This window comes from Silurus aristotelis, assembly GCF_946808225.1.
Source record: "Silurus aristotelis genome assembly, chromosome: 13".
Taxonomy (NCBI): Eukaryota; Metazoa; Chordata; class Actinopteri; order Siluriformes; family Siluridae; genus Silurus; species Silurus aristotelis.
Window position 1 is genome coordinate 15,873,421 of NC_139586.1, and position 17,252 is coordinate 15,890,672.

Genomic DNA, 17,252 nt, shown 5'->3' on the forward strand with positions numbered 1-17,252 from the left:
TTGAACCCCGCGGCTTAAACAACGAAGCGGCTAATTTATGTATTTTTCCTGGGTTTTTCCCGATTTCACAAACTTCAAGCCAAAAAACGGAACCCCATAACATTAGACCAATTAAATTTCCGAACGGAAACGAAAAAAACGCACCTCACCTGTGTTCTGAGCTGCACGGCATTGGGAGAAAAAACTTCCACCGGTGTTGATTTTTAAACGCACAACGATAACAAAAACCTCCAGAGAGAAATAGTTGTGAAAGGAAGGAGGAAGACTTTCTTGGTAGGCTACTGTTTAGATACAAGCCGTTGTAGCGCGTTGAGTCTGGGTGAAGGGAGAGCTCACTAACTCCAGTTGCAAATGAAATCATATAAGCACAGACCGGTTTCCAGAACTCGTGCTTTTTTATTTTTCTTGGCAACAGCGTTACGGGTTAGTCAAAGAAACTTAGAAATCAGCATCAGAAAATAATGACATAATCCTCACCCTTATACACACAAGCAGTAATACCGGAAAAAATGCAGTGGCATGCAATTCCCAAAATCCAAATGAAGCGCAACATATTTCACCCGTTACACCGTGTGTAACGTGTCTTTCGTTAAAGCCTGTGTAAAGTACAATAGTGTAGAAATTACGGTAGTAGAAAAAAAGGCTTGCTGGATAATCTAATGGTTAAAACATGACCAAACATAATGTCCATATTTGTTTATACAAATTTCCCCCGATTTCTAATGAATTCCCATAAACTCCTGGTAAGATTCCAACTTGGAATATTTCCAAAATCCCACAGATTAAGTTCCCATTGAAAGTTTCTGGAATTTTTTTAAAAACATTCCGCCTCTTTGCAACCCAACTACAGACATTTTCCCCTCACATAAAGAATTGCTGTACAATAGCAAAATCTTTTGCTGTAATCAATATTTTTCACTTTAAATAAGTTCATCATATTAAAGGTGGAAAAGATCTGATACGGGTTATCTTTATTTACATCATAATAACCTGCAGTTTATTATGAATGTGAAAAGATTTTAGTCTGATTTTAAAACAGATGGGCAGATGGATGGATGGATAAAGTTATTGTTGATGGCTAGAGAGATGTAAAGTGTGGACGGATTTATAATATGATGAGAGATTGAAATCAGTGTTAAAAAGACTGATTGATTGATTGATGGAACATATCTCTAATCGAAAAATATACCAGTTAAACAAAATATATATGTGGAAGAAAATGTTACATCACAACTTTTTATAAATGTTTTGCTCATAGCTCAATGTGTGCAGTTTGATCGATACACTGACACTCAACCCCTGAGCCCCGATGTCCGTCCGTCCCTGCCTCACTCTGGCATTTTAGTGTTTAAACTGCTCTGTAATACTGGGCCTGAAAGACGAGCAGCATCGCAGCTACACTAAGAATAAAGCGCTTGTATTTCTGGAATGTTCCCTGTGGCATAGTAAATGACTTATGAACCGTATACAACAAAAAGCTGAAAGGAAGGTGGTAATGCCGATGCAATCGCTGCTTAGATTTGCGCCTCCCAGAGGAATCTCTGCTTCCTGTCTTGTGAGTTCTGGTAAATACTTCCTGTTGGTGAGCTGTGGTGTGTGATTAAGGCTTTTTGTATGTCAAAGGCTATAGCGAATCAAGTTCTTACTGATTAACATTTGCTATGTGTGATGTTTTTCCGTGATGGACCCATTAACAGGGTGTTACAGCTGATTGATTGATTGGTTTTAATGTGGACTGATTGGATCTGAATCATACAACTCTTTTTGAGCACCTGTGGGATATGTTAGACAGGGCAGAACATAAAAAGACCACATGAACGAAGATCTTGTGAAAGAGCAGCATTTGTTACTATAGAACACTCTGAAATCCTCTGAAGAAAACTATCCCAAGGACCATTTTGTATTTGTTCTGGTAATTCATTGTATCCAACACTTTTTTTTTTGTAAACACGTGCTTATGATGTCACCTGTTTTTCCTGCATATGCAGTATGTGTGGATGTACACTATAAACACCTGGTCATAAGTATGGTATGTGCTTTTTGAGCATTGCATTCCACATTTAGTCCCAGTCAGCGTTCCGATTCATTCCAAAGGTGTTCATTAGGGTTGAGGTCAGAACTCTGTAGCAGGAGATCTTTCACTTAAACTCATGCAAAGCATATCTTCAAGGAGTTTGCTTTGTGCGCTAGGGCATTTTCATGCTGGAGCAGGTTTGGGTCTCCTAGTTCAAGTGAAGGGGAAATTTCATTCTACCGCATCCAAAGACATCCTATACAATTGTGGGCCTTCAGCTTTGTGATAACAGATGGGAATGAACCATATATGGCTGGGAAGTTCAGGTGTCCCAATAATTTTGTCCATAGTGTGAATGTGATTTATGTAAGTATGTGTGTCTATATGTATTTTTTTCTGTGTATGTGCATTTATTTTTATATGCACAATATGTATATATAGAGATTTCATTCCTATACAGGGCAGTTCAATGTCCTTGCTTTTTTCATCTCTAGGTCAAAAGGGCAGTGGCTGAGTATCTATAGCACTCAGTGGGAGATTAGAAGGAGGGGAGGGAATACCTGCGTTTGTCTTTTAGTTACTGGGCTAATCAGATTGGCCTCTTTTTTTAAACGTTTCAGGTGGGACATTTTGCATCTAAGTACCTCCTCCGATCTCCCTCATGCTGTTTAGACAGCTATTGCCTTGCATGTGTTTACCAAATGTGGCTCGCCATCCTTCCAAACACCTGTTATCGCACTTTCTTGTGCAAGTGTCGGTTACTAACTGTAGCCAAGTTCTCAGCAACACATACATTCCTTTCTACACTAATAACAGTAGTCGACTGTTTTGCATTGCCTGTTCTGGCAGCTTGTACAGTTTATGAAAAATGGAAGTGACTGATGTTTAGAAATATTTATGGTTTGGCCATAGATTAGCTTCTGCCCACCTCGTGGGAAAGCTGGTAAAACTGTAGCGTTGGAATATGCATGGGAAGCATTCCAGAGTAAACCAAGCTGCCCGCACGATGAACAAGAGATAGCGTAGACGTCTGCGATCCTTCAGGAAGTGGCTAGTCTAAGAGATCTTGAAGGGTTTCGGTTGTAACAGGTTCAAGCCTTCATCATGATGCAGCACCTCGTTTCATTGTGACTTCTTAATGCACTATTAAGGAGAAATGAAGATAAGTTATAGCTGATAGTCAAGAAGCCTAGACAAGCCTCCTTATTTCAGCAGCTGTAGTGCACAAGCCTCAAGAGAATTATGCAGGTTGATAAACTGCACCAGATTTGGCAAGCAGTGCCCAAATACTTTCCTCGTGAGCAAAAATATCTCCAATTTTGAAGGACTGAACTAGTTGGCAAGGATAAAGATGCAATAAACTGATGCAAGTGTGAGTTTTGGTTTATAAAAGACAGCTTGTGAGTTTCGATTAATTTGGATCTGAAAATAGATCTGACTTGAATGATCCTCAAACCAAAATCTTGTGCACAATCTTATAGCGTACATGATGCACGTCTTTTATTCCTGCCATTACGCATATCGAGACATAAGAAAATAAAATAGAACTTGGAAAGAAAGTATTGAGATCATATTTGTGGTTAGTCAGTGGTGGACGAAGTACACAAACCATGTACTTGAGTAAGAGTAGAGATACAGTAGGTAAAATATGACTCCAGTAAAAGTAAAAACTTTCACTTGAGTAAAAGTACAAAAGTATTTGCCTTTTTAAGTATCTTATCATTTTTGCTTAATCAACTCAGTTTATGTGAAGACTCTTTATTTCTACTTTATTCCTTTAAAAATGATGCCAAACTGTATGTTTATTCTACAGTAGATGCCATCAAGCAGCAACCAAAACAAGTTAAAAAGCTAGTACAGTAGCTATTAGCCAGTTTTCCAGACACCTGCAGGTGAATGTTAAATGTAGTTAAAACCCCCAGCAAAAATCTGAATCAGTATTTGGGGAACATTGGACGGTTTCCTAAACTCTAAGTTCAGCAAGTGACGTCAAATCAAATACTCGCAGCATTAAAATAAGTATTATAGATGTGTCTATGTTGCTTTTCCACTTTGTAGCTCGAGCACACAAAGGTTCAATAATTACTTAACTCTGCGTTTCAACTTCCCACTTACGAGGTAAGTTGAACACACCATAATTTCTTTACCCCACCTTTCCAGTGTAAAATGCATACTGCTTCCTATTAGTCCCTTTTTGTTTTTTCAATATGATTCTGACCAAGGCCACTCTATGCACTGATGCGCTTTTGTGTATCTGTGTGTAACTTCATCCCCTCGCCTTCAGCTACAGCAGGGTTCTCTCTGTCCTGATACAGAGCCTCTGTGGGAACACGGCTCCGATCAACATGCACTGATCTACAATAATAACAATCGATATTGCTGCACTGTTTCCTCAGCAAGACTCTTGGCCTTATAAATACACGCCGAAAAGCGCGGTTTATGTTTCAACAGGTCAGGACTCTCCCTCTTCTGTTATTTTTTTTTTTACCTTTTTTTTTATTTCAAAACCCCAAAGATTCATTCTTCAGACACCACTGAAACTTGTAGGTTTGAAATGTGTTTAGTAGATTTAGTGCTTCTCTCCGAAGCACTAAAGCATGTTGACAGCAATCAGACGTTATCAGGCATCTATTTTCTTGACTTATCCAATCTACAGCAGCTCTGGTATGTGACTGTCTTCTTCAGGCAGAGCTTAGACTTGTTGTGTAGCATTCTCTACGTCTCAAAATATCACACTGTTAAAGTGTGTGTGTGTGTGGGGGGGGGGGGGGGGTAAAAAGATTTAACCATTTTCATTCTCATTTTTACACCCACAAATTTGTGATTTACAAGCGAGAAAGGCATGTTATTCTGGATCATGCATGCGTTTGTGTGTTTCACTACACAATCAGAAAGTCACTTACTGTAACCAAGCTTGAAAGATGACCAGGAGTCTCACTGTTTGAAAGTATTTCAAGAGTCTTTCCCTCAAATATCCGGCCCTGGTTATCTAAAGCAGCACTCGCTTTTCTACTGTCCTCTCCCGTGTTTCAGTTTCAGCCATGTCTTTTCCCTGCCCGGGTTTTGGGATGCTTCACTCTGCACCAGCCTTTTCCTCCCACGTCTGGCCTTAAACACACACACACACACACACACACACACACTTTCTCTGCCTTACTGCCTTCCTGTGATGAACGGGAAGGACACGCGGTTTGTTCACACAATGTTTTCAGGATTACTGTAGCTGTTTGAGTAATAATTGATAATGATCATTGTTACTATTAATGCATTTATTAATTTATCAACACACAAATAGATTAGCAAAGAGAAAATGCATGGCACACATGCCCAAAAAAGAAAACACCAATGTTTTGTGTTACTTTTGCTTCTGTCTTTCTGTGTGCATGTCTGTACAGGGAAGAAAACAAACTCTGTGTGTGTGTGTGTGCGCGCTTGTTTTTGGCTTATGTTTTCAATAGCACGACTTCTTTAGTGAAGCTCTGCTGACCAAAGGCTGAGCAAAAACCAGCATGCAAGAAAAATGCAAGCCATTACACCCACACTTGCAAAACACACTCGCAGTATACACACAGGATGGGAGTAGTATGAGGTTTCTTCCCTCCGTTTTCACAATCTCCTGAGTGAATCCAGGCTGCTTTTACGTTATATGTAATCGAGCCTGGCTAAAAGAAACAAGGGATTTAAAATCACTTGGTGTGTTTATTGATTTTTTTGTCATATCTGGTTTAAAAAAACATTTTCTGAACTTCTTTCAGTAGTTTTTTCTTGCTTAATTTAGACCCAAAAAGCAAACGTCACAATAAGCAGCCAGTGTGTTGCATCATAAGGTGCAATTTTTTCTTAATCATTTTATATTTTAGTACTTCTGAAATATGACATTTTAAAATATGACAACAGATGACATTGTTCTGTATTAGGTGCCATCTGCCTGTTTTACTGTGTGTGTGTGTGTGTGTGTGTGTGTGTGTGTGTGTGTGTGTGTGTGTGTGTGTGTGTGTGTGTGTGTGTGTGTGTGTGTGTGTGTGTGTGTGTGTGTGTGTGTGTGTGTGTGTGTTAAGTGCGAACACACAGCCCACCATAAACCTGCAATGTCTTACAGGTTCAATGAGTTTAGCCTTGCTGTGGCCCTTAGCCAAGCATGCTCTGGGACAACTTTCTCTAACACACACACACTCCCGTGCTCTCTCGCTCTCTCGCACACACCCAAACATAAACACCTGGAGGCTGAATACCCCAGTCTCAAGCCTCTCTCCCACCGAATAAAAACTGGAAAAGTTTCATCTGCAATCCTCCCGGGAATGCTTATGTATTTTTATGCCGATCATAACAAATCTGATACACCAATTTGCAACTCCCACCAATTTATCCTGGCATGGATCAGTGTTTTGTCACCATATATGTTGTGCAGCTTTGTAATAAGCGTAATGGATGGTGTGCGATGGAGGGCAACCGTGACCAAGTGCCAGATTCCCTGCTTTAGTCCAGAATTGCCTTTTAAAAATAAAGAGTTGTTGAAGTGTACACAGTGATGATGTTCAGGAAAATGTTCTTGGAGGTTAATCACCGTATCTCCTAGTTAGGGTCATGGTGGATCTGGAGTCTATCCCAGAAACACTTAGATTTGATATTGACGTTTGACCTGCTGATGTTGTCTTTACAACTTTCACTCCGTCAGATGTGTTAGTTTTGTAGTACTAAAGAATGAGATATTTCAATGCAACACTGTCTGTCTGTTATACTGTCCCTTGGTAATATGGTGACAATTTGAATACTTTGTATGTATGGTGTGTTGTCAAAAGCTGACTAACTTTTATCCAATATGTGCAGAAATGTTGACCTGATGCGAAAAATGTATCCCAAAAATAATAGAGCACTGAAAGAAAAAAAAGTTTGAACATTTGTCTAATTACACAGAACGCACACACTTGGATCAGTGAGGAAATTTAAACAGACAATTATTTGTCTTCCATTTGGCCTGTGTGTGATTTACTTTGATTATTTTACTTTCCTCCCAGTTATTTTGATATTACACATAGCCTAGAAAAATAGCTCCAGAACCAAATAGATGATTTTCCTCTCTGATGTCTCATTTCACATTTTGTAGTTCACAATGATCGTTACCATACTGAGTGGAATGAAAATGAATAATAGTAATAATCTAAGATTTTAACATTTTTTACATTTTCATGCCACACTAATGTACTGTTAATATCTTGGGCAATTACATGTGATAATCTCAGTGAAATATTAATAATTAGTTACATGTGCAATAACTATTATTCCAATCTGAAAATGTTTTTCACTGCTGCTACACAATTTTCACTTAATATATACCTTAATATGCATATTTGTATTTTCTTATTTATTTTTTACTTTAATCTTTACTGTAAGCAACTGCAACCAAACAATTTTCCTGTTAGATAAAAAAAAAAAAATCTGAATAAAAAATTATCGCGTGGCTGCTTTAAGCATGACAAAGCAATGACTCGGAGATGCCTCATAGAGATTCTCTCCAGCACCGGTGCCGCGTCCACGTCTCGCACCGCTTTTATCCGAAGAAGAGCTGCAGCGGCTGTCGTATTGCACAATGCTCTTTTTGTGTGTGTGTCTGTTGGTCAGGTTGGCATGTATGAAAGCGTGTAGAGGGTCTCATTAGCTGAGAGACTCGTGAATCATCTGAATGGACTTCATTCTTCTCTGCTCTTTACAAATCTGCACAGAGAAAGTGCTAGATCACTATTCAGCTATGTCCTCCACTCCCACTTCCTGCTGCATGTGTTGGTCACATCTGTGTGTATAAGTCTTTTTTGATATTCTTGACATTATGTCCAACAGCTGTCTCACAGCTGTAAATTGTAACTGTGCAGGACAAGTGTGGATGATGCACATTACTATGGGTGGACTGGAAATTTATGGTCTGGACAGACCTTCCTAGTTCACGCAATTTGCTTACGACTTCTGCATTTAAACACTGGGGTTTAATCACTGAATATGCCATTTTGTTTAAATGCCATATGAAGATTTAACTAAACTAAAACTAATGGTGTCAAACAGAGGTCAGTGCTAATAGCTGAGTTTCCGATCGAATCTGCAAACAGGTCAAATCAATCAGCTTTGGTAGTGTGAAAATCCAGTATATCATGTACAAATGATTTAAATTGAAAGATGATGCTTACAGAAAGAGAAGCATGCCAAAACACCAGTTTAGTGGAGAACTTTGAGGTTCATGTCTTCAGTTTCAGTATCTATCTGAATTTTTTAAATAACTTCTGTAAAAATAATCTGTAAGAATCTGTAGTTGCTTTGTCTGTCCAGATTGCACATTCGATCTGTGGCAATGGGTCATATTGCCAAACTATATAGCAGACGAATCTTTGACTTGCATCCTTTCCATGCTTTAAGGGGCTCAGGGCCAAATTATGATCCACATGAACATGAGGTTGAGTTAAGATCGAGGGCCAAGGCTTAACTTTAGTGTGTTGGCTTCATATTTTCATCTTGGTTGAGACCAAGACCATACATTAGTGATATTAGACCCCAAACAAGACAAGGTCTTAGAGCCCGCACTGTCTTGTTCTTATTTATGGTGTTTTTTGTTTTAAATCCCCATGCATACATCATTGCTCTTTGACATTATTTGTGTAAAATGCATCTTGATATTTTTTGTTCTGGATTCTCATCTGTGAACTTGTCTACATGAATCGACTTGAATTTACCAGGTAGTTTTCTGTGTTGCTGTACATGGACATTTTAAAATCGGAGATCTGTTTTCATTTGTGAAAAACAACCATGCATTATTTCATTAGTTTAGAGCATACAAATAGCAAAGCTGTTTCATTTCAAAACAAATAATTGCATAGATTGAGATGTTTGGCTTGAGCAGTCCATTCCTTTAAGTGGGCTTTAATAAACTGCTCTTCCTCTTCTCTGTAACTCTCTCCAGAGAGAAAAGAAGCCCCTAAGTTTGTTCCAGTTACAGTGCCTCGAGGAACACTACGCCATTGTGTGCTGTGGAATGCACTTGCAACTTTGGGCCCAAAAAAAAAATCCTGAGCCTCTGCATGATGATTCAATCATTATTAATTATTCTCTTATTCTTCATATTGTCAAGTTTCATCTGCTTTGTCAAACTTTATATAGGATTTGGATAGAGTGTAAAAGTCTGCTTCTCTAATCACTCTTGTCTTATTCATTTAACACTCATAATTACTTTACATAACAAGAGTCAAGAGTTCACGCCTGCTTCAAAGACTTTTGTTTTGTTCACTGTCACATGGTTCAGTTGAAACTGTAACCAGAGCCTGCAAACAAATCATTGTATAGTGAGAAAACTGGAAACTCCTTCAGTGAGACTAAACCGCTGCCACTGGAGAGCATTTTGTATGAGATACGCCACTGGGACTGGAAATGTTGCCTATACTGTGAATATGATTTGTATCTGCTCCTCACCAGTAGTGCTATGGGGGAAAATATAACCCTCATAGATAATTGTTACTTCAGCAATCAGTAATGAATAACACTTTGCAGCCAAAAGTTTGTGGATTCCTGACCAGTCACACTTGTTTGTGCTTTTTGAACAATTTTCCACATGGTTTTGGACCATTTCTGTGGATTTTTTTTCCATTCAGCTACAGGAGCATTTGTGAGTGCATGCACTGGCGTAGGGTGAGACAAAGGCAGGCATGCGGTCAGTGTTTCAGGTCATCTCAATAGTGTTTATTGGGATGGGCTCTGTGAAAGCCACTCCAGTTCTTCATGGTGCATGCTTGTTAATGGGGGCATTGTGATGCTGGAACAGGTATGGGCCTTTTCGTTTCAGTGATGTAAAATTTAAATTTGACAGCATACAATGGCATTCTATACAATTATGTGCTTTTTTTTTTTTTTTTTTTTTTTTTTTTTTTTTTTTTGTTAGGGGAAAACCACATATGGGTGTGATTGTCACGGATGAATTTTATTTTGCCAATAACGTGTACATGATGTAACCTTACTCACCATGGGTGGCTGATCACTTAACTGGTGCCTGAAACAAGAACATTTTCTATCTTGTCAGGAGTCAATATTAGATCTTTCAGTTTTCCTTTAGAAGAAAGTCTTAAGAGTGGTCATTTTAAAGCTGTAACAAAACAGACACTGGAGACTCCTTCTACAAATGTTAGAAACACACAATATTTTGGAAATGTCACTGTTCTACATTAATTATCCATTGATTATGTATCACTGTAGCGAAGCATTTCCTGTTCGAATGCATTCATATAAATCTGTGATTTGGACTGGGTATATTAGCGGTATAAGCTGCTGTTAAAAAAATACATCAATAAACAAATGTGTGAATGTGTATGTATGTATGTCTGTCTGTCTCAGCACTGTGGTGTAAACAAACTGACCCATAAAAAGTCTAATGCGATCAATAATGAATAAGTGCCCCAGCTTGTTTGAATCTAAAAAGTTAAATAAATCAATTTATTAATGTAATTTACACTGACTTTAGAAAACATGATTACATAAGAGGTCTTTTAAATTAGTTGCTCATTCTGTTTAAAAAAAAAATGTCCAGTTTAGTCTGCCAAGTAGTGCTTTAAGGTTTAATATTACAGTACTATAACAAAACATGATTAAATTGTGCACGTATGCCGGCCGAGTGGTTACTACAGTGCACATATATTAGCATGTAAAGAAAAGCGAACGGATTTCCGTTTCCTTGGACGGGTTCCAGGGTGGATTTCCTTTCTGCATCATGAAGTGACCTGTTATTGTAAGAAAGATGTGTGTGTCTGTCCAACATATCCTTGCTGTTTGTCTAACAAATTGTACTTTTCATTAAAATTTTTTCTGAATAGCTGTTATGATGCAATGAGGTACTAAATCAAGATCACAAAATAATGTATACAGGATGTAGGTTATTTCATTATCCTATTTATTTCATTATTAGATGATTTTTTTTTTTTATTACGGTCAGTTGTGTTAATTGATGTAAAGAAAATGTGTTGACAGTTCGCCTAGTTCTCCTGCTACACATAATTAACTGATATCATTTTTTTATGTCCATTCTAAATTTGCTCTTTTGGACTAGCAGGTCCGGTACTGTTAAGTTAATCAATTAAAATTAGGCTGGAATTACTTTTCAGATATGTTTGACAGTCGCAGCACATGGCTCTTTATTGAATATAAGGCCAGGTGAGAGCCTTGTCTCTGAATAAGACGACGGTGTGTGTTTGTATGAAGTGTATGTGCGAGATGCCAGGAATGTTTTAAATATGAGTCAATGGAAGAAAATGAATGCAATGAAGGACAGGAAGGATATGTCACGGACCAAGGGTGGGCCCAACCAATGACTCAGGGGTGAAAGCGTCCTCACCACATGCACAGCTTTTTAAATGAAACCGGGAGCAGTAAGGGGTTTGAATGAGGCAAGGTGGAGGATATTTCCTGATGCAGTCAGCTTTACTAAAGTGCCATCCTGTGCTCTTTGTCATGATTAGACTAAGGGTTTTGTCCAAAGATTGAGCTGGTGGTTTAAATCACTCTAAAAAGATATTGCAGATTACTTGCAAATGACAGGAACAAGAAGCAAAAAAATTATATATATAAAAAAAAAAAAAATACAACCGTTTCCTGACCTTAAAGTATTTGAAATGGATAAAAGTAATAAAGTTGCTGTAAATAATTTCCTATTCCACATTTGATCCTCTTATGTTTGCCTGTTAACTTGCTTTCCGCCCCGTCGGTTTTAATACCTTAATGCTGACATGAAATGAAACATGCCTCTCATATGCAGCTCATAGAGTTTACATGGCACATGATTACTTTTCCCGAGACCCTGTTTTTGGATCTGAGACTAATCTCTCTGAGGCAGTGCAACTTCAATATGGTACAAACTGGTGTCTGCAGTTTCTCTCTCTTCACCCTTCCTCACATCATTTAATCCTTCTGTTCAAGCTCGTTACTCATTAGGTCAGTAGTTATTATTTATGCCTAATGCGGAGCTGAAATAACCAATTAATCTTTTTGTTGTAATTGTTGGAACAGTGCATATTCCAGATCGATCCTAATTAGCATGCGTCCATTGCTTCTGGCGTCGGTCAGTACTTTGGAAATTTGTTTTGGTCACGGATGTGTTTGCATGCAAAGAGCCTGAGTTAAACACTTAGCGATGAACTATAATAAATTGCCAAATGTAAAAATAAACTTTAATGAAAGATTTTCCCAATTTTCAGTAAGGATAATGATTTACTGTATTGCAGCATCTGGGCAAATCCATTCTGGAATATGTAAACATAAATATCCCTGTTTAATAGATAGATCGGCCAAAAATAGGAGAACTGTGTCTCACTATCTTATTTAACATTTTATCTATATAGTGTGCCATATTGGTGCAGTAAAAAACACTGCTGCCTGCACAGACTCTGATCTCAGTTTACTGTCTAATTTAGGGTTTCACCTGTTCTCCTGGTTTTCCTCTGGGTTCTCCAGTGTCTTTCCACTTACATTTACATTTGTGGCATTTAACAGACACCCTTGTCCAGAGCAACGTACAAAAGTGCTTTGAGTCTCTATTAATTAATAAATCTACACTGGTATGCTAGATTACAAACTTAAAATAAGCCAGTGTTTGTTTATAAAAAAAAAAAAAAAACACTTTGAAATGACTCAATTTGCTGCTAGGTGTGAATGTGTGTAAGTTCATGTTGCTCTGTGATGGACAGCGTGTACTCCCGGGATAGTTCTCTCTCTAGGTCTCTGGGTTATGCTTCAATCGTGCTGTTGCTGTTTATATTCCTTACAGTTTAATGTAACTGTCAAAATCCCATTTTGGTATTTGGTAATCCAAGTTGAGACGAGACTCCAGCAGCTCTTTAACTTGGCCTGAAGGTATGTTGATACATATCCAAGTAAAGCACTTCCATAATTTCAGGGGCCATTTATAGGAGCACTCTGTGAGTAATAGTAAAGCATTGTGGAAATGCAGTTCCCTCCCTTGTGGCTCACACATCTTTAGCTCTCATTCCCCATGTGAACAACCCACAGCCGAGATGCTGTCAGAAAACAGAGTTTCAAACGGAGCTTCATTGTAGCAGGTAGGACACTGACACTAATTATAAACCTTCAGCCATGTTCAGAAAATGACACCAGGACAACAAGGCCAGATGAGGTCACTATTTGGGGATTTCTGTGACATACTCAACACATGTGAAGATGGTTATACAGTCAGCACGGGGCTGTTTCTTTCAGCTCTGGTGATCTGGTGCAGATTATTGGACCCGTGGGAGTAATGGCCAGTTCTCTGCTCTCCTTTCTATGAAAAAGGCCTTCTGCTTTTTCTCTACTAAACATTCCCTCATGTTCAGCACTAAGGAAACGTTTACTCATTTCACGTGCTCCTCCCCCCTGCCCAGGTCCACTCTGTCACGCTGTGTTTGAAGAGCTAGGTGCTTTGCATTCTTCTTCATCGTGAGTGTTATACACCTTTCACACTGGACCAGCACTGCAGCTGCTCTCACACTGTGATCTCATTTGTCTGCATGTGCAGTTCCCTGTACAAAAAACAACTCCTGTTTCAGCCTAGGACAATGTGCATGCAATGATTCAATGACTGATTGATGACCACAGAACCAAAATGCCCCTCAAATTATTTAGTGAACATTACTTTTCGATGGACAGAAAGCACTGCTCTGTATTCTGCTTGCTTAAACACGCTGAGGCCGACCTCTTAATTGCTGAATTGGCCGTCCTCGTGTGACCCATTTCCCCCTAAAGCTGTTCGCCAACTGTGTCCAACATGACAGTCTTCAAACCTCTATTAATGTGTTGCGCACACACACACACACACACACACACACACACAGTGCTGCACAGCATCCACTTGAAGTTTGACTTTTCCAATCCTTTCCAAGAGCTATATATTTAGTTTGTCAGGCTAAATCCGGCAACCATCTGTACTATAATCTCTGTGTTTGACGTAACCTTTTCTGGACATCTCTCCTGTGCTGGAGGAGATGACTTAACTCAGATGTGTCACATTTTTTGTAGAGAGAGAGAGTTAGAGTTAGAGAGGGAGTGAGTGAGATAGGGTGTCTGTATTGTTGAGCCACAAAACCCTAGATCTGAGATCAGACCTGGGTGGTGGAAATCCCTTGCATCGGTGAGTATATGATTGCGTGGTTTCTGGGAGGAAAGGGAGTGGACCGGTCATTCTCCAGACGGACAGAGGCAGCCCAAAGCAACCCACGGTGGAATTTGTTTACTTGTGGCGCAGCTACAAATAACTGCAGCGTTTATTCGCAGAGGGACTGCTTTTCATTCCAGGCAGCCGTACAACACAATCAGGCCAGAGAGGAAGGTGTGGTGGAGTCGCAGCTTGTATTTCAGTGGTCTAGTCATCAGCACATGGCATTTGACCACAGGATTTCTATGAAAAATAAGAATATATAGATAGATAGATACTGTGTGTGTGTGTGTGTGTGTGTGTATACAGCGGGTCAAATTATTATTGAACGTCACAATTTTTCTCAGTAAATATATTTCTAAAGGTGCTATTTACATGAAATCAATAAGGTTGCGAAGGTCTTGAAAACGCTCTTTGTTTTTACCCATCATGAGATGTTTCTTGTGTGACACCTTGGTAATAGGGCTCCTTTATTCAGGCCGTCAGTTGGGATTGAACCAGCTGAAATTAATTTGCACTGACAAGCGGCAGGATTGTGTTCTAATTACTGATTGATTTCAGCTGGTGTCTTAAATTTCCAAGTCTCTTTTTTCACCTCCCTTTCTTCGTGTTCAATACTTTCCCTGTTTCATTTCACATTATTACACGACTTCATTTATAGACCTATATTGTTTGATTTCTTTGCATGTGTCCACACATTTTTATATAAAAAAAGGTTATCACAAAAAAAAAACTGTGAATACAATAAACTCTAAATATAAAAGTGCATCATCTATAGTTTAGTTTTGCTGTATCTTTAAGTCGTAATATTAGAAAACAAAGAGAGTGCAGAGTGCTGGGAATGGTTTGTGTTGTTAAAATACCAATTTTTGTATTCTCTTTTTTCGGCTAGAATTTGATTGTATGAATGTACAGGCAGTACAATAAAATGTTACCTACTGACCGATTTGCCATCAATTCAATGTGCAAACATTTTGTTCCTGATGAGGTCAGGGGTTTGTTCAGGACACTTGTTCTTCCTCTCCGGCTGTGGTAAACCATGTCTTCATGGAGCATTGCCATGCTTGTTTGGGCCTCGTGGTTCCAGAGAAGGGAAATCAGCATACTAAATTATATTGAGATTTTCTATGCAAATGTGTGCTTCCAGATGTTTTAGCAACAGTTTGGTGAAGAGCCACACATAGGTGTGATGATCAAGTTTCCTCAACTGTTTGGCAGTATACACTATATGGGCAAAAGTATTGGGACACCTGACCTTTCTTGCCATTTGTGGTTCTTCTCCAAACTGTTACCACAAAGTTGAAGGCACACAATTGTATAAGATGTTTCCGGATGTGGTATAATAACATTTTGCATTCATTTGAATTTAAAACCCAAACCTGTTAAAGCTTGGCAGTGCGCAAGTGCACAAATAGAGCTCCATGAAGGTATGCTTTACATGGTTTGGAGAGGAAGATCTTAAGTGGCCTGCTACAGAGCTCTGACCTAAACCCTACTGAACACTTTTGGGAAGAATTGGAATGTTGACCTCACCTACATCAGTACCTGACTTTCCTAACACCATTGTGGCTGATGAACACAAATGTCCACAAGCACAATCTAGTGGAACAGCGTCCCAGAAGAGTGGAGGGAATTTTTAAGAGCGAAATGGGACTAAATGTGGACTCAAAAAGCACATACCACACTGATGACCAGGTGTCTGCAAACTTTTGGTAATATATTGTATATTAAATGCAATGTATGCAAGATAAAGAACACATAGCTTAGCTTAAAGTTATTTTCTCCAAACAGGCTAACTGTTAATACAAGATTAAAAACTATTACAAAAAGTTATAGAACAGTTTGGTTTTCAACACCCTTTAATATTTTTCACAAAATATTCTATCGTTTATTTGCACAAAAACAAGCAAGTGGTGTGGAAATTTGATGGTCAAGATGTGCAAAAACCTACATTTTTCAACAACTCGATGAGCCAGCATTCAAAAATAGTTAGAAATAGCCAAACTATTGCTCCACACAAGACAAAAAGTCTATTACTGCAGTAGTGAAAGTGCTGCTCATTCTCTTTCAGTAAGATCAAATGCTTTTAGCTGGAGCTGATGACATTCTTGCTTGTCTTTCTTCCATATATTATACTGGCTGTATTATTTTTAGCCCAACACAGGAAATGCAGCGTCCTTCTCTTTTCAAACCATTATTGTTTGCCCAGCATTTGGCCCTGGTCTCTGTGCATGCGGTTGTTGTTATTGTATGTCGTTATTCTTGCAAATTGAAGCTGCCGAACCATTTACAACAATCGCCTTCTGTTCCTCTCTTCCCAGGCCTTTGGCAATGCAAAGACTGCCCACAATAACAACTCGAGCCGCTTTGGCAAGTTCATCCAAGTCAACTATCAGGAGAGCGGCACTGTCAGAGGGTAAGAGAGCGCTTTTGTCCTGCTGTAGTACAGCAGTGTGTAAAGAATATGAAAAGGAACAGGTGATTGTTTCTAAAAAACAAAACAAAACAAAAACCGTGTACTTGAAGGCATCGTTGAAAAATCCTCTCCATTTGGCAAACAGCTGTTGATAAAACTCTTCACCTGTTTAGCGAGTTTGCTATGCTTTGCATTAGATGGCAACATTTGCTGGGGTGTCTTTCAAACACTAATTGCTGTTGTATCAGTCAAGCGCTTCAACACATTGTCATTCTGGCAAATGCTCAAGTAGAAATTTTCACGCTTTTGTAATTAAATCACATCTGCGATGTAAAAAAATTAAAATATATATTTGACATGTATTTAGACATGAAAATGCTACACAAGCTACAATTAGAAAAGTGACATTCAGTTGGTGTAAATCTTTGTTCATAAAGCAACAGTTGTTGTTTTTGTGCTGAATCAGTCTATATTTAAATACTTAAAAATAGACCCCAGCAACCACTTTTGATGTCTGGATGCTTTGATTTGATTCCCAATGCACAGGAAGACCAGGAAAGAGCGTAGCTGTGTTTCTTCCTGGCGTCAATAGTTTAATGCAGATGTGCTTATGCCAGTCACATTAAGACCACAATGAGTTGACCTTAGATCTTTCT

At 38.8% G+C, this 17,252-nt stretch overlaps 2 protein-coding genes across 24 annotated transcripts in view; one reads left to right on the forward strand and one right to left on the reverse strand.

The window, feature by feature from the left end:
* The window catches only part of rxfp3.3a2 (relaxin family peptide receptor 3.3a2), a 446,825-nt gene that overhangs the window by 290,752 nt on the left and 138,821 nt on the right, over window positions 1-17,252 (reverse strand). The gene's annotated exons all lie outside the window — the stretch shown is intronic.
* Window positions 1-17,252, forward strand: part of myo9aa (myosin IXAa) — a 92,250-nt gene that overhangs the window by 24,749 nt on the left and 50,249 nt on the right. For all 23 annotated transcript variants that reach the window (XM_083558690.1, XM_083558668.1, XM_083558686.1 and 20 more), the window contains exon 3: window positions 16,502-16,596. In XM_083558690.1, coding sequence (XP_083414816.1) covers window positions 16,502-16,596 — 95 coding nt within the window. The remainder of the gene's footprint in view (window positions 1-16,501; window positions 16,597-17,252) is intronic.